The sequence below is a fragment of the Ananas comosus genome, linkage group 6, assembly GCF_001540865.1.
Source record: "Ananas comosus cultivar F153 linkage group 6, ASM154086v1, whole genome shotgun sequence".
NCBI classification, from domain to species: Eukaryota; Viridiplantae; Streptophyta; class Magnoliopsida; order Poales; family Bromeliaceae; genus Ananas; species Ananas comosus.
The window spans coordinates 11677981-11696942 of record NC_033626.1 but is presented as its reverse complement, the minus strand read 5'-3'; the positions used below and the strand labels follow the sequence as shown (position 1 = coordinate 11696942).

At 36.5% G+C, this 18962-nt stretch overlaps 2 protein-coding genes across 2 annotated transcripts; one reads left to right on the top strand and one right to left on the bottom strand.

Annotated features, from left to right (window-relative positions):
• On the top strand, positions 9039 to 17128 carry LOC109711315 (outer envelope protein 64, mitochondrial; the record flags this gene model as incomplete). Its single annotated transcript, XM_020234290.1, has 13 exons — positions 9039 to 9349; positions 9456 to 9608; positions 10414 to 10538; positions 11348 to 11473; positions 11946 to 12128; positions 12288 to 12432; positions 12975 to 13143; positions 13726 to 13860; positions 14368 to 14568; positions 15081 to 15208; positions 15295 to 15346; positions 15832 to 15901; positions 16515 to 17128. Coding segments are annotated over 13 exons (1881 nt in total), but the record flags the coding sequence as incomplete, so codon positions are not given.
• LOC109711314 lies at positions 17572 to 18235 on the bottom strand. Its single transcript, XM_020234289.1, has one exon. The coding sequence runs from the start codon at positions 18137 to 18139 to the stop codon at positions 17882 to 17884; it is 258 nt and encodes an 85-aa protein (XP_020089878.1). The 5' UTR covers positions 18140 to 18235; the 3' UTR covers positions 17572 to 17881.

The window sequence follows — 18962 nt, the reverse complement described above, 5'->3', positions numbered from 1 at the left end:
TAGAGCATTTGAAGAATTTAAAAATTAAATTTCTAACTTTTTTGAAATTATAATAGAATCCATCGAGCAAGTATAAAATCAACAATTAAAATCGAAAGACCTCCTAAAATTAGAAAATTAAAATTTTCAATTCAAAATCATTTTCAATTCAAAATCAGAATTATTAATCTTGATCTAACTAGTAAATAGAATTTTCTATTAAAAAGTCAATCGATATTAATTTTTCTACACTGTTAAAGTAGAAAACACCCCATTCCGGATCATACTCATAAAAGTATAATAGCTGGACTCGAATATCACATAATATTATCTCTTTCATTAAGAAACTCTAGCTAATATACTCTTTGGAACAAAATACACTATTGTGTCGCGTACTAGGTGTACAATTAACTTTCTACTTGCAAATAGAAGAGGCAAACATAGTACATAGTATAAGCACAAGAGAAATTTTGGGAGTCTACTCACAATTAAACACAAACGAATATGAAGACTCACAAACCAACGAATAACCTCTATCACTTATCAAACGAACCTTACATATAAAAAAAATTCTCTATCCATCGTGCGATGGACGAAGCAAATAAAGTAAATCTTTATTTGAATCGATCTTTACACTTAGTTGATCATAAGCTTGAATCCTCAAGCCTATGGTTGGTGGTTTGGAAAACGGTGAACGAGATTAAAGCCAGCCACTNATATATATATATATATATATATATATAACTGTGTAATTTATTATACAAGTACATTTTTCATAACCATGCATTAATTTTGTGTAGTAAGTTAGTCACTAATATATATATATATATATATATATCTGTTAGAAAATTATTTTTCCAAGATCTGACCAGGATACAACCTGATCCCAAATATATTTATAACCCAATCCAAACCTAATAAGGTCATGAGAGTCTCAGCCCAATTCTTTGACCTTTGACTCTACCAGGTTTAGGTCGATGTGTGAAACTAGGAAAGTAAGTGGAGTTAATTGTGATTAAGTAGAGTTAATTGTTAGAGAATCCCGACAAGTGTAGTATTCTGAAGAGTAGGTAGGGATTTCCTTCTTCGTATAGAGTAAAATGTATCCTGTATAGCATACAAATAAGTGGCATGGGAACTGATTATGGGAGATACGAAGATTCAAACTAAGTGAGAGAGGCCCCACATTGCCCAAACAAGTTGCACCTTCTTAGGAAATGGTTGGAGCAAGCATATCACTATTTGGGTTGAGATGTATGGAGAACCCCCCAATCATAAGCAATCTGTGAAGCAGATCCTCTGATAGATATTTTACTAGAGATTGCGTTACGTATGGTAAGAAAGAGTGATAAAACAGTCAATTTGATTTTATAAATAACATTATGTTGCGTATTTTTCAACAAGTGTATTAGCTAGAATATACTTTCTATGGTCCTTGCTCAATACCAAATAAGTCCCTAATTACTTTAATTTGAGTAATTGTTTTGAATTAAATTAAATATTTTTTTTAAAAAGTTAATAGCTTTATTAGTTACCGATCATCGACAATTACTAGCAAGGATCACTCTCATCGAGAGATAGAAGGGTGGTGGCCCTCCAATTAAGTGGCCAATATGATAAAAGGAGAATGAAGAAATGATGGTGGTGGTTGTTTAATTAATGAAATAAAGAGGTTGCACTACACTTTATCCATTAGGAAGTCAACGTAATCGCATTAATCTCATCATTATTTATTTTTTAATACTAAAAATTAGAAAAATTATTCCAACTCTTGAATATATATATATATATATAGAGAGAGAGAGAGAGAACTAGGCTGGAATACTATCAAGTTATTGATGCTATTAGGTTTTTGGCCCTTAGATGAAAAAATATACTGTTAGGATGATGTGTGCCCTCTAGGGTTAAGTAAGTTATTAGTTGAATAGTATAATCTAACGGATAAAAATAATCAAAAGATTAAATCTATCGGCGGAAAACTCGGTTGCACCAAACGCTTAGTGCTATCAATAATATCCTAGCCGGACTCTCTCTCTCTCTCTCTCTCTCTATATATATATATATATATATTTCACTTTTGGGTGTACAGATAATAATTTCTTTTTTTGATGAGAAAATTAGTCTTAAAATTTCACCTTTTCTTTTGATAAAGTTAAATTAATTTCTCATCAAGAGAAAACGCGTAGACATGCAAACACAACTAGCTAGGATTCCAACCTCCAGTTTTACTCCAGAAAAAATCTCCAAGATTACAGTAGAACAGAAAAAGAGCTAATTTATATGCATCAAAGATACATTAATTGTGTGTTTTTTTTTTAAAAAAAACTTTTTTTCTAATGAAAGCATCATTGATGATAGTAAAATCAGCTTCATCATGATCAATAATGGCAACGTGCGGACAAGATGGAGACAAGCAGATGGTGACACTAATTTTTATCGCAATGTGGCGAAGTTAGCGAGGGAGTTGGTGTAGCCAACACCCAAAAATCTCCACCACCTTCCTCCAACATTGGCTTCAATGGAGACGTTTTCCCTTTGCTGACGAACTTTCTCCCTATTCACAATCTAAAACATAAAATATCGCATATCTTTGACAAGTATTCTAGGTTAAAAGTTAAAACCATAACTTTGTCCTTATAAGCTACCACTTAATATAAGATAATATTAATGTGCCAAATATATGCAGATTAATTAGTTTGTACAGTACGAACCAACACATCAGCAGATACAAAAAGTTAATTAACCATGTATAACAGGTATCCAAAGTGTTTGATCTTTTATAGACAATCGGGCTTGTCTTTCGAGCATGTCTTTAAAATATTATTTTTATAAGTTATTGATGTGCTGATATATATAAAATGACGGTCTCTGAATAATCCTGCATTTGTCCATACATAAGTAGTAGTCTATATAGAGATAGCTAGCATGAATTAAGGGCCAAAAGCATTTCCCTAGCTTTGTGAAGTCATAGTGTCCTGCAAACAGGGGATAGCCCACCTACACCTTAAAATTGCACTTCTATTGTACCATAAAGAATCTAATACACCCTCAACTTGTATTAATGGTCTAAAGGAAAAAATATATATATATTTGAACACGACATAATTAAACTACAGGGGCATATATAGTAACCTAAAAGCGAGGTGGCATCAATTGCTACAAAGAGTCAAAGCTAGAGGGAAAGAAAACCAAAAGGGTTGTTTCCCCTTTTCTTTTCTTTTTCTCCTCTTTCTCTCTTTTGCATGTCTCCTTTTTCTCATGGGGTTGCATCATTTGGTGTCTATAACAAGCAAAGCAATAAGATATATAATTATGCCCCATATTGGACAAATATTTGATGGCTAACACTCTTTCACTAATCTTAAAGACACTGATATATATATAATTTTTGAGGGATTACTTACCATACGTAGGTTTCCTTCTTGACTGGGTCACTTTAATGCAGGAAAATATTGCTAAAATAATTTTCTGACCACTAGTAGTGAATCTCTTATGTCACCAATGTTAGTGATAGGGAGACTATATATTGCCACTAGCCTAAATTAAACAAGTTGTTTCCTTGTGACTTGGGTTTCTAATATTGTCTCTCAAGTTTGAAACACGACATGTCGTTAATGTTTTCAGTTCATTATATCTTATAATACATGCAATCTAACATAAATGAAGTACACGCATGGGAACATAAGAGTTCATTATCCAAAAGAAAAAAAGGAAAAAAAAAATTTCTCCGCCTGCAAAGAATTAATGTTATCTTCAAAGTACATTATTTCAAACATTTTCCTCAAGTATAAACAGTTGAAAAGTTCATATGAAGTAATTAAATTGATATGAAAGGAGAAAAAAAAAGAGTGGCTAAAGTAATGCTACATGTACACTCTATTATAGCGTCTATATTTTACACCCTATTACTCAGCAGTTTAGAAATTTGGTTTCACTATGTAATATTAAAAAAAAAATTAACTGAATAAATGAATCTGAATTTTGAAAGTTAGAGTGTAAGATTTACACCAACATAATAAGTGTACGTATAGTATTGTTCAAGTGTGCACGTGGCTCAATCGTACCCAAGTCTCTATTTTAGAACCAACAATCCTTCTAAACTCACTGTTCCTCCAACTGTTAATAAATATTATATTCGAGGTGGGGCCTTGAAAATCCAATGCTAATTTCATCATATCTTTACCATTTCAACGAAAAGAACAGGGAAAGATATTAATGCTTTCATTTATGGTGAGTAGAACCTTCAAAACCATAGTGGTTGTGACTTTGACTCCTCCAGTGTCCAAATCACCAGTCATGTCGCCAGTACTAACTAATTTATCATTATTATGTTTATGATCATGATTATGATACAGACACTAGTAAGCAGAAGCAAAATTGAATTTAACTGCAATAACAATAACTAGTAGATCCATAATTGCAACTCAATAACTTCGTAGGTTTTCGACCTATATATGTTGTAGATATGAAAAAGAAGGGCATAATTTTTCAATCATGCAACATCGAAAGGAGCCCAAGAAGAGATAGAAAACAAGGAGGACTCATCCTATTACGAGGAACATAGTCTAAAAATGATCCAATAAGTATTAATAACATGATGTTAAAAAACATTCCGATAAATCGCAAGCTCTTCCATGCATAGGATTCACAGAACAAAATTTGTCGCAATTACAAAAGATGACATAAGGAGAGAAGAAAAGTCGTAGAACATACAACAACACGTATATTTTGTCAATAAATTACTCCCACATGCTCCGTTTTCCCAACCGTTATGCCCAACTTCGCAGGATTACCGATCTTCGGCACGCTCACTCGGTAAAGCAGTCTATGTTATTTGTGCACTGCTGCGTCTACGAGCTGATAAAACTATTAATTTTCTGTGTTCTAGTAACTGCTACGTACTGCAGGCCCACTTAACCTAATATACATCAGGTGAAACACTTGGCTAAGTAATTAACTAACCCATTAAACTTGACAGGTTGATGCAGATATTTACATGAGTGATTAAGCCCGTTCTTTTCCCTGTTTGATTTGTTGTCACCTTGACATTATTGCGCTTGGCGTTCGATCAACATTCATCAACTGGAATGTAACTTAATTATCATCTAGTTGCTCAACAAATAAGCAATAATTATTCTATATATATATATATATATATATATATATATATATATAGAGAGAGAGAGAGAGAGAGAGAGAGAGAGTGAGGCTACTATGCTATCGAAAGTACAGAGCCTTCCGTGCTTCCAGTTCGTTTTCGATGTTGCGACTTTCGAATCGTCGATCGGCTCCGTTAAACTTGATCTAGAGTATTTGGAGTACCTAGAAAATAAATTTTATTATTTTTCGATATCATTTGCCTAGTGATCGAATGGGCTCAAAATCAACGAATTTCAATGGCCGTAGTGAGCCGTTTGCAAGTTTAACGGTGTAGAAATATCCAAACCACGTGAAATTTTGATAGAAAATTCTTTATACTATATAAAACAAGATCAATATCTTTGATTTAAAATTTTAATGTTATATTATACATTTTGTAAGATTTTATTTTCACCGTTGATTTTGAGCCCCTTCGTTCACTAGGCAAATGATATCGTAAAAATCATAAAATTTATTTTCTAGGTACTTCAAATACCTAGATCAAGTTTAACGGGAGCTGATCGACGATTTTGAAAGTCGCAACATCGAAAACGAGCTGGAAGCACGAAAGGCTCCGTACTTCCGATAGCATAGAGCCCCAACTCTAGATATATATATATATATATATATATATATATATATATATATATATATATATAAGCTCGTAAGATCTATACCTTAACATTATTTCCCCTAATCTTTCCACGTGGCAGCCTATCTTTTACCCTCACTTGCCCCTCTTTTGAACCAAATGGCTAAGCGGTCTCTTCGGCTTTCCTTCCCTGTAACGTCTACCTCTTCGGCTTCCTGTCTTATTAATTTTTTTTTATAACGTATGTCTCTTCGACTTCCCATCTCATAATTCCTTCTTTGTAACGTCGCTACTTCGACTTCCCTCTCATTAGTTTCTATTTTCTATGAATCGTTGCCCGAGAAGCCTGTGGGCACGGCAAATGGCGTTCTCGACAACGATCTCGCCTACTACGTCTGCTCCCCTCGAGCCCGCAAGCGCACTGCCCTCGCTCTCACCGTCAACGTCGAGTGAGTCAAACTCTAACCCTAGCCTCAAACCTTTCTTCCTCGATGTCAACCACTTATATTTGTAATGTATAGGACTTGCCGAAAAAGGGTGGAAGACGCTATGATATTTCACGAAAGTATCGGTGTTAGTAGAGAATGCCCTAAATGAGGATACAAAGGGGGCCAATTTCTATGTAACACATTTTTTTCTTCTATAATTTTTTTTATCTTTCGTTATTTTTTATTAAATTATAATTTTATTCTAAAAGTTTTAAAGTATTTTTTATATTACTAATTTTAATCAAATATGATTATATCCGCCGCATCGCGCGGGTTCCTACACTAGTTTATTTAGAATTAAAGAGCATGAACCTCACTTTTTACTAGATAAAAGCCATGCTTATTTCTCCTATTGCTAGCTATGAGATGGGATCTAGCTCTGAGCAAATTAAACTATTTAAAATTGCTAATCTAGTAATTTCATGGATGTTCTAAAATTTTCATAGTAAACCTTGTTAGGTGGAGTTTAGCATGGTCAATTAGCCCTTAAAAGAAGGGAACTGTCCTTGTTTGCAGTTCCAAAATACGATCCAGGTACTTTTTTATATTACCATGTTGTCCTTTCCGTGCACAATAGCACAAAAAATTAGTAAGCAAAATCAAGATGAGGCCAAGAGATGCTCAATTAAGTAGTATATCCAACTTAAAAATATAGTAATTCCTATATGTAGCTAATTGTATCTATGGATTGTAAACTACGTACGCAAACAAAAAATCAACACGATCTATTCTAAGATATGAACAAGTCAGCGCTAATCGAACACTCGTGTGATTGAAACAAAGATTATGACCACATTTTGTGGAGGATTGATTCCCTGTGGATGAAAACAAGGGCTAAGTTTCAGGCCTTAGATATATACCATTAATTTCCAACCTGATAATATATATTAAGTACTCTACGTAAGCAATAGTATATGTCCAGCTCTACCACATTGACATTTTTGATGATGAGCTTGCGCATATAAAACCTTTTCGCAGCTAAATTAACAATGCAATGTCAAAACATTTGTCGTCAATCGCTTATTCGATGAGTGCAAAAGTTCATGTAATACATTTTTGTGCAGCATATGATTTCAAAAGTGCCATTTTTCGCAAATTTGCATTTGATTAGTTTACAAATTTAAGGGAGGTGGGAATATTTCGCAAACACCGAATGCAATTCAAAACTGATATTGATAGAAACAAAAATTTCCACCGAGAACATAACAAGCCAGCTACCCATCGTTGTCTTTGAATAATTAAGTTGCCCTCAAATGTTGTGAATAATAATGAACAGGCACATAACATTGTACGCATAAAAAGATAATTGATGAGAAAAGCAATATATAAGTATATATCACCACTTTTTTAGTTCAACAAATTTCCTGCACACCGCTGACGATCAGTTTACAAATTTAAGGGAGGTGGGAATATTTCGCAAACACTGAATACAATTCAAAACTGACATTGATAGAAACGAAAATTCTAACTATCGCTATCTGTGAATAAGCTGCTATCAAATGTTGTGAATGATGAAGAGGTCCATAACATTGTATGCTTAAAATGATAATTGACGAGAAAAACAATAACTACCACAACTTTTTCAGTTCAGCGAATTTCCTGTGCACCGCCGACGATTACAATTATTACGGGGACGATCATTCTGAGTCCAGTGACTGCATGAGCTAGCATCTGCTAGTTAGGGACATGAATGGTTCAACAATTTTGGAGGAAATATTTGATCAACAAATTAACTTTCAAATTACGTATTCAAAGACACTATTTAAAACTTTTAACAACAACATTTGACCACCAATTATAATTCAATTTTTAGAAAGAAAAACTCAGTTAGAAGTATAAAATAACTAAACTTTAAATTTAAAATCTACTAGCATTAATATTATAAGAGGGATTTTCGAGTGAAGCGTTTGCAGGATCACTGAATCGGCTGGGCCTGGACATAGATTTTTTCGGAATTATTTGGGCTCGGCCGGCCCATTTAACCTTTGTCGCGCAAGACCTGAGCCTCAATAGGTCCGGATACACAAACTGGCGTGTGATGTGGGCCGTATCGGATCGGCATGGTCCATTTGATTTAAGCTGGGCTATGTTTGGATTGCCAATTTGCCATACTAATAAATCTCAACCAAAGCCAAATTTAAGATGTCAGATAACAATCATCAAATCATTTACCACACCGTATTAGAAATACCCGAGGTCTTTGTTTAAATTTTTATAATATTTTTTTGAAGAATAACAAAAGTATTAATTTTGTTTTTAATAAATTAATCTTGTAATTGAATCGTAATTTTATTAAATATCCAATTGCACCCTTAATTGCACAAATTATTGCGTTTCTCAAAATGAGGCTGTTTTAAAGTTTGGTGCCAATCATTTATGGCCACGTCATCCTGCGGGAAACCTTCCAGAACCAACTAACCACAAATATGACACTGCTTTGGAGCAACGCAACTACCCAACTCGGGCGCAACACTCGCGTCCTCACGAGCCCCACGGCCACTAAGACTTAGTTTGATATTAAAATGTTATTAGATAAAATAAAATTAATATAAAAATATAATTTTATAATTATAAAAAAATATATTATAATTAATGTATTATGATATACGAAATGTAACATTACGTACAAAAATAAATAAAATATTTTTTTACCAAATTTTTTCCTCCTCACCGAATGTACCACAATCTCTACGTAATATCAAAGTAAGCCTAATAAAAACTCTCAGTCCTCCCACCTCCCCAGCGCACATTAGCATCCCTCTCTCCCACCGCCGCGAACCAAAACCTGCTCCTCTTCCTTTTTCGTCTTCCTCACGCCTTAAACCCTCCCTTAAACCCTAACCACACCTCCCCTCTTCTCTTTCTCCATTAATAGTTTCAAGCTGGAGCGATCGAAGCACTTGAGGTTGGGTAGGATCGATGTCTCCAACCCTAAGCTATGGATCGTCGTGGGGATCACCGTCGCCGGGGTCGTCGTCCTTGCGGAGGCCACGCGGCGACGGCGGCGGCGGTGGATCCTGAGCGAAGAGTCCAAGCCCGTCGAGAGCTTCGGCGCCTTCGTCGAGCGCTTCGAGCTCGCCCCCTCCCCGCAGCCGCCCCCGCCCGCCGCGCGCCTCGCCCTCGCCGGCCTCACCTTCGCCGTCAGTGACAAGTACTCATTTTGCGTTTTCGATCGACACCTTGTTTTTGATGGTCGGAGCTTCGGTTTCCTAATTGCTAACGATTTTCGCGGATTCTTGGTTTTGTGAAATTTGCAGTTTCGAGATCAAGGGATACGTCGCCGGGTTCGGGAACCCGGATTGGCGGAGGACGCACGAGCCGGCCACCCGGACGGCTGTGGCGGTCGCGGCCCTTCTGAAGCAGGGGGCCACGTGCGTAGGGAGGACTGTCATGGATGAATTGGCTTTCGGGTCGGTATTTTGGATAAATTTAGCTTGATTCAGAAAACTCCTTTGATTTCTCATTGTTCTGTTGAGTTAGGGACGAACATTACATCTTCAGAGCACAATTAACCCTTGTTTAAGAATAGTTTCTGCTTGTGTGTTCTTATACAGAGCATTGTAATTGAGTTGGCACTTCGGAAGCCATGAAATGAGTAGTTAATATGTTGGATGCGATTTTTGCTGGGAAAACAATATTAAGAATCAATAATCTTGAGCTGATCATGTATTAGTCTTAACACATAGATTGGCTCACCGACCGTCCCTATCGTAAGTGGCAAAGGGCTTGATGATTGGTACCTGAGGTCCCAAGTTCGAATCCTAGTTGATTCACATTTCTAGCTAAGTTTATTTCTAAATGAAATAAACGAAGCGGGTAACATGTTATCTATCTCTCTCAAAAAAAAACACGTAGATTGGCTCTTTTTTTTTATTGTTTTTGTGTAGTTTTACCAATTGAACCGAAAGAACAAGAAGTTATTTCATATAATTTCAATTGGAATTCAGTAATGTACTTTACATGGTATTGGAGGAAACAAAAACTAAGGTAGGGTGGCCACGGGAGTGATCGAAGTTGAGGTGATTGCAATCTTGCAACATGGCATTGTTAAAGGAATTGGTTTCTGGATTGATATATGCGTAATATATGTTGAGATGTCGTTCAAGAAACTTATTTCGTACATTGTCCATTACGGAAATTGATTCTTGGGTACTTTCTATTTGCAAATGTTTTACCTAAAACTCCTAGGATTTGTCTCTATTTCCGTTTTTCCAGTTTCACAGGACAAAACTTGCACTATGGAATGCCGGTCAATCCAGATCTGCCATCATTAATCCCAGGAGGATCATGTAGTGGTGCTGCTGTTGCTGTTGCTGCTGAACTTGTTGACTTCGCGCTTGGTACTCCAAAAAATTTTAAACTGGATTCCTTCAGTTTGAATTATTAATACTATCTGTTCTCAAGTTGATTTTAATCGCCTTTCTAAGCCAACACTGCTGCAGTTTGTATTTAAACGCACTTTCCATTTTTCTCTAAATATTTGGGTTCGAAGGAAGTGAACAGCACCAAAGTTTTTGAGCTAGTTTAAAGCATATGTTCTGTATTTTTTGCCCCTCAATTGTGTACTTCTGCAGTTCTAATGCCACTTAAATAGTTTAGATGCTTGCCCATATTTCTTACCTTTTTCCTTTATGCTCTTCATTTTGCCACTTTAGATTGTGATTTAATGATAAACCAATTTATAATGCTCATTAGGTGTTACATTTTCCTTGACATTTTGTTTGTCTTTTGCGTGGGAATCAATTACTTTGCTTCTATATCAGTTTGCACATTGCTTATCAAGTGTATGTTTAATAGTAGTACGGCAGTTTGAATTGTCATGATCTCACTGCAACTATTGTAGCAAGAACATTTGAGCTTATTTTTGACCAATGCCATTTAACTTTTCGACTGTCATGGAATCTTTTGTTTACCATCTTATTTTCATGTTTTCTGGTTAGCATGTTATAAAGTGCTGGATGAACAGTTTGTTTATATCTTGGATATAAATATATAATGATGTTCCACTATCTCCTTCCTGTGCTAATGGGGTGTCTAATTGACAGCCTTTTGTTTTGTTTATTGAATGCAATCATTAATCTTTCCTAGACCTTTTTTTTCTTATGTGTCATGATTTCTGATCACTCAAAGGTACTTTGCTTATCTTTAGGTGCTGACACGGTGGGAGGTGTGAGAGTCCCAGCATCTTTTTGTGGTATCTTCAGTTTCAGGCCTTCTCATGGGTTTGTATCTTCCATTGGAGTTTTGGCGAATTCACAGAGCTTAGATGCTATTGGTATGAAATCCTAACTCGTCACAATTTCTGTTTGATGGTACATTCAGGGTCTCTCTCTCTCTCTCTCTCTCTCTCTCTCTCTGTATGTGTGTGTGTGTGTCTTTCTTTTAGCTAGCTTTCACATAATAATTGTGATTCAATCTCCCCTGCTTCTTTGGGGTAAAATTCAAGTTGCGCCCCGAATTTATTTGCTATGCTAGAACACTACTATAAGAAAAACATTTAGATGTGTGACTTCTGTTCTTTATATTTTTTCTGCTTTGTTTACCTTGAATCAACATTGGCCTCAATAACATTCTTGCCTCCTCACTGAAGAAACTGAGCACTTGGACATTCCGGGGCAACTTAAATGCTATTTGTTGTTCTTTCATACATATATCTAGAAGATCACTTAGAATAATTTTTTGTGGAAATCAACACCAATGCTGCCAGATTCTTCATAACTATTTTATACCTGTTTACATTGTTTTAGGTTGGCTTGCTCGAGATCCGTCTATTTTACGTGATATTGGGTATGTACTGTTACAAGAATGTCCAGTGAGGCTTAGACAAACAAAGCAGTTCATTTTTGCTGATGATTGCTTTCAGTTGTTACGGGCTCCAAAACAGAAGACTATGCATGTTATAAGCAATGCTATCGAAACTTTATCTGGATGTAAGTTATATGTTCATGTTGAATTTGTACTTTTCTTTATTGGTTTGTTGGGTTGAAGTTGATGTTAATGGTTAATTTCATTCCTGTTCTTTGAGAGATTTTCTCTTTACTATATAACACCTTGTTGAAATTCGTGTATTATAATATGTCGTGTTGCAGACCAGCCTGCAAAGCATATGAATATTGGTCAGTATATTGCCTCAAATGTAGCTGGTCTAAAAGAGTTTTCTGAACCTTCTACAAAGATGCAACAGGGATTATCTGCTCTGCAGGCTCTTTCGAAGGTTATGGGGTTATTGCAGAGGTTTGTGTTGAGAATTATGTGTTTTCAACTGAGACTACTTACATATATCTGATTTTTACGGTGTTCCACTTCTCTAGTTTCTTTTTCCTAGTGTTCCTTGGGTTTGCCAGCTCCAAAACTTTACAGGAGTGATATACTTTCCTCCTGGAAATATAATTCTTAATGGCAATGAGATGGACTATTAACTGTTATTAACATCTTGCTAGGTATCAGGGAAAAAAACAAGTATTTGATATGATTTCTCGAAATATAGCCTCTATCAATCTCGTGCATGAATGGTCAAATCTTCCTATTTGACCAATGGCATAAAGTATGTTACTTATGTTCTATTCCTATTCTCGTACATGAAATTATATTCAATCTTGATTAATGGCATAAAGTATGTTAACCCAATCCAAGTTCTTAATAGATCGGGTTTTGATATTCATCTTACTTTTGCAGATTATTTTTATCCCAACTTTATGCTAACAACCTGCTTATCATGTTACTACGTCATGAGGAAAACATAGTCACTGTTTATCTAACTGCAATTATTTTCCCAGATATGAATTCAAATCAAATCATGAAGATTGGATTAACACGGTGAAACCCAGGATTAGTATTGACATGTCTCCTCATATTTTAGCAGCTGTGAATTCTATGCATGATAACATCAAGTCCTTGTACAGTGTTCGGACTGAGCTACGAGCCGCACTTAATAGCCTACTTAAGGTACTACTGGTATATAATTAAGGTCGCAATATTTAGCTACAGAGAGAAAATCTTTGCGTTCTTTGTTTGATGATTTTTCTTGTCTTGTTAATTATTATTTAGATCATAGTTCTTCTTGTGCACCTCCTTTCTTTTTTTTGGGGGGGTTAATACTTAATACCAAGGATTTTGGATAGTCTCAAACACCCAGTGACTGCTATACCCAAAGATTTTGATGTTTTATGAGCTATACTAGTATATATCGACACAGATTTGCGATTCTAATATAGGTGTAATGGTATTCTGTAAGACTCCTAAGTTGTGAATAACTTCGCATTGTGTGTCTGCCACTTTTTCTTAATTTGTTCTCTTGCTGCATTGATTTCATAAAAAAAGGAGGATCCTGATTTTAGTTGATTTCTTATGTCATGTCTAAGTGTTAGATTTTTTTTTTTTGGGGGCCGGGGGGGGGCGGGCGCGGCGGTGTTATTTGTCACTTGTTTTGGTTTTTTTCTTTCAGCTTATTATTTATTCAATTGTTCCACTTCAATAGTTTTCTTACTCTTTTATTTAACTTCTCTTTGAATCATATAATTTCTTCAGGATGCAGGAATTTTGGTAATTCCAACGACGGTAGATTTGCCATGGAAGCGAAATTCTAAGCAAAAAATATCTCCAGAGTTTGAAGATCGACTCTACACATTGTTGAGCATTGCTGGAGTCTCTGGCTGCTGTCAGGTACTCTAATTGTGTTCAATCACGATGTATACCGCAAACACTCTTCTAGAGGGATTTAAAATTTCAGTTATGTTTTGCTATAATTATAGATAGTCCCTGTACTATCTTGGTTTTATGACTGTCCCTCTACTTCTCACTCAAACACTCAGTTTTCATACACGTATATCTTAATTTTACGGCGAGGTTGTGGTGTGAGGGGGGGGGGGGGGAGATGGGGGGGGAATATATGGCATCAGTTTTAATGTACAACATTCTTAATTTTGTTTTAAGTAAATTGAAATAAGCAGTTCATTTTATAAGAAGTGGTATAATTTGCCACTTTATAAGAAAAATTAGCACTCCTATGACGGTTAAGAATTTAAGTGCAGTACATGTGAGAGTTCATGGACTAAAGTGTTTGAGCGACCAAGTCGCAATACCATGGTTGTACATGGACTAACCGTACACTTTACCCTTATTTTTGTTTTCCTTCAGTTAATATAACTTGGTTTGCATATCAATTTCCAGGCTACCATTCCGTTAGGGAAGCATGATGAGCACCGAATTTCCATTTCATTTATAGCTGCACATGGAGCAGATAAATTTCTTCTTGATACTATTTTGGACATATATGCTTCTATAAAGGAACAGATCAACATGGCATCGAACTCAGTTCTGGCACCAGATAACAATATGGATATGGATGCATCAGAATTGTTGAAAGAAAAGGTTTGTTTATTGCATATGACCTCTGTTAGAACATCTATATTCCCCCCCGCACCCCCAGCCCACCCACCCCCTTTTTATTGTTTCATCGTGTTACCATGGTTGTAACTTGTAACATTTGCTTCTTATTTCATCCAACTCAACCATAAATGTTATCCTCTTGTAAACTGTTTTCTTTTCTAATTCTTTTTCGCGAATATCGGCAACTGAACGAGCTATCAATTTCATTCTCTTCATGAGCTTGTAATCATGACTGCATATGATGGTAAGACAACACATGAGCCTTGAAATTTAGACATTATTTGGCCTTTTTTGGCATTTGGACCAAACAGAATGTATGTGCAAATTTTCATTATGCAGTATACGCTAAAGATGTAGTGCTTGCCAAGATGAATCGAATTATCTATGATTCGAGTTTAAGTACACATTTATCTGCTTCAGCAGGGGGCAATGACCACAAGCATCTGTCATCTTTTTTCTGCTGAAATACTATTTGGTCCTTAATTTCTTGACAGGGCAATACTGCATTTAAGGGAAAGCAGTGGAACAAGGCTGTTACCTATTATACTGAAGCTATCAAGTTGAATGATACAAGTGCGACCTACTACTGCAATAGGGCAGCTGCATATCTGGAACTGGGCTGGTACGGTATTTTGTTTAATGATGCGTCTTATTGGTAGATTCTTTTGAGTAAGTATCTGTTCATAACTGTCATTAATCCTCTTGCAGCCTTCAGCAAGCTGAAGCAGATTGCAATCAGGCTATTTTGTTGGATAAGAAGGTAAAAATTGTTAAATAAGAAACTTGTGTTCATGGTCTGTGTCCTACGAGTTGTTTCCTCTGTACCTTATCTCATCGGGTATTATCAGCATAAATAACATGCTCAGTAATGGTAAACAAAACTAGATGTGAGATTGTTTACCTAGATGTTAGACAGCTGGTGTTATGCATCCACCCGAGAAATTGATTTACAGAAAAAGATTGCTGGCAAGAATCAAGAGCACGCTTGTAGATTAGGTGTTCTTTGTTTGCTGGGTTCTAAGGTTGCTAGTAAAGTGCTTTTCTACCATGCTCCACAGTTGTTGCTCTTTGGAACCCTGAAAAATACGAAAACTGCTTTAAAATTGTATGTGGAGAACTTTCCGTGCCGCGAATGGTTTGGGGTGTGTAGTAGTTTGATGTTTATTCTAAGAATAATGTATCAACTATATGTGCACATCTAGCTGTTATTATGCTAAATAGTAATGTTGCATCTATGTTTGTCAGAATGTCAAAGCATATCTAAGGCGAGGAACAGCCCGGGAAATGCTGTTGTACTATAAAGAAGCTCTTCAAGGTGCGTAAAATTTCCTACTGCAGCACTATGTTTTTGTAAGATATTACGGTCAAACTCCAGTTTTACCTTTGTATGCCAAGTTCATGAATACAAACCTCGTATGAAGTGAATATCAAAGCTTAAGGTGACCCACATCCCTCTTGAGACTCGTGCTCATGTGCGTCCTGCGGTCCCTACAGCCCGAGATGAACAAAAATGTTATGGGCGCATGAATTGAGGTCACTTGTCTCTGAAAATTATCATGCACACTGGCAAATCCACCACCCATAGTGCTTTGAGATTTGGGTGTTGTAGGTGGGTGGTGGAACGTGGATTTTGACAGTTTCACTGCTGGGAGGGGTCTCCATTAAATCTGCTGTGCACACAGCTGTGTACCATGGGTTGACAACATATGTGCAGTGACACATATTTTGTCGACCTTGACTCAGCAGTGCTGTGCTACAAGTTTACAGCACAGCAATCCTTGATGCACCTAAATTGGTCCTTTGATATGTACTCTCTCTCTCTCTCTCTCTCTCTCTCTCGCCAGAAATGCGCACAGAGAAATACACACAGCTTGTCTCAGCATGTCTTCTAATTCCTTTTGTTCCCTTTTTCTCTTTGGGCTTTGCAGATTTCAGGCATGCTCTGGCCCTTGAACCACAAAACAAGGCTGCACTCGCGGCAGAGAAAAGATTACAGAAACTTATTAGATGATGTCGCAGCGATTATCAGAGTGCATGATTTTGATCGGTATGCAGATGGAAGGCAATTTCGATGGAAGCCAATGGGCAACAATCCACATACCACGACAGTCTTCTGAGTATTTATGGGTTCAATATTACGGTGAAGTTTGATGCCGGAAAACTCAATTTTGATCTAGTTTGTTCGCTTTACTGAATGTGTCAGTACTTTTTTTTAAAAGAAATTCTTGCAGCAAGTTATTACTGAAATATGGCCCATATGTTGCAATTGTCAGATGAAATGATGTCGTCAAGTGTTTTCCGATACCCCTCTTTATAACTTGTACTGTTTACTGCTGTAACAAAATGCAGTAACGTTACGAGGTTATTTAACCTAACCTGCTTACGGCAGGCAGTTTTTTTAATTTTCTTTTTTTTAATTTCCTTTTTCGTGATGGTGGAGAATTTTGTTATATGTGAACAGCCGGTGTGTTGGGCACCAACACGGCATAATTTGCTGCTGTAAATACTTTATTTTGTCGAGCTATTTTTCCACGGGGAAGTATTATTCAGGCTCGGCATGAGGAGCAGTGTCCTCTTTTTCCCTATTTCTGTGAAGCAACCACCAACCGAAATTATTTTTCAATATGAATATTCTTCACACCTGATATAATCGTCTAACTTACAACTTTATAAGAAGTAATTCTAACTAAATCGTTGAGTTTTAGAGAGAAGAATTTTAACCTTTATATAGTCGTAAAATTACATATATATTTATATATATGACACTCAGAAGTTATGAATTGCGCATATACCTTAGAAATAGTCTGTGTTTCTACCTGTATATTACTGGAAAGTTACAATTTGAGTATACACATGGAGATGGTGGTAAGGCACTGCAGTGCCAATTTAATAACATGACGTTCCAATTCTTTAAAAAAATAAAAAAAAATCATCCCCAAATTCAATCCACTTGCAATCACGTCAATTCCATCAAAGATAATTGGATGCTAAAAATGATCTTTAACCTACTAATAAAGCTGTATTATATCTCACAAATCAATGCCAACTACAGATGAGAATTATTAAATAGAAAAAGATTTTTTAAAAAAAAGGGAGAGGGAACAAAAGGGGACCGATCGAATCCCCTCAAAAACCAACCAACTGTAGCACCACCACCCCTCCCTCAAACAAACAAACAAAAACAAAAAAAAAAAAGAAGAAAAGAAAAGGAAAAAAATCGTATGTACCCCAAAAAAACCCCTTCAACAAAAACAGAAACCGGAAAAGAAAATTCATAAAAACCACCCAAAACTATCTAACGACGATGACAATCGCATCGCCGGAGCTCGAAGGCGGCGTGGTGGACGGCCATGGAGGCGACGGCCTTCGCCCAGGCCACCAACTCCCTCTTCACCCTCTCCTCGTCGCCCCAGAACTGGGCCGGGTCCACCACCTCCCTCCCCTCACCGCCGCCGAGCGAAACCACCGCCAGGGCCGATCCCTTGAGCGCCGCCCGCGCTGCTTCCTCCTCCACGCTCCCCGCCATGGCCATCGCTTGAGCTCCCAAAGCCATCGTTCACAAAGGGGCTTTGTGTTGTATTGTACTGTATTGTGTTGGGGAGTACTCATTTGTTTAACTGGGGTTTTTTATATATATACATATATGATAGGGGAGGGAGAGAGAGCACGAAGGTGCACTGACGTTGACATTTAATCTAATTTAATTTAGTTTTGGTGAGGATAGGGGCGCACGAGGAACACGTTGGAGTGAGAGAGAAAGCCGGGCCGGGGTTGGGTGGTGGTGATTTCGAGGTGTGTGCTGTCAAAGCAACCGCGTTGAGACACACGAATCGGGCAAACAATGCGCAGCCCTCTTCAGTCTTCACCCTGCTCTCTCCGATGGATCCCCAGCCCGATAGGTAGGTATGCTGAGCTTTCCATTTTTTTTTTAACCTTTAATACTAACTAGTTAAGGGACCGCACGATGCTGCGGGTAGTTATTTTAAAATTTAATTTTAAATATTAGTAATAAAAATTTATTTCAGAATTTAAATGGTGCAATAAGTACATCAAAATATTTTAGTAGGCACAATAGTCCCCCATTAGTTAGTGAAATAATTTTAGTAGGTATCGTACTCTTCCAATAGTTAGTGAATGAGAAGAAAAATCATACTGCGGGTAGTTATTTTAAAATTTAATTTTAAAAATTAGTTATAAAAATTAATTTTAGAATAATTATGAAATATTACGGATAAATTACGAAATAATTTTAAATAAATGCAGTTATCTTTCCTAATGTAATAAGAAATAATTTTTAGTAGGCATCGTAATCCCCCAGTAGTTAGGGAAATAATTTTTAGTAGGTATCGTAATGTAATAAGTATATGTAATACCAA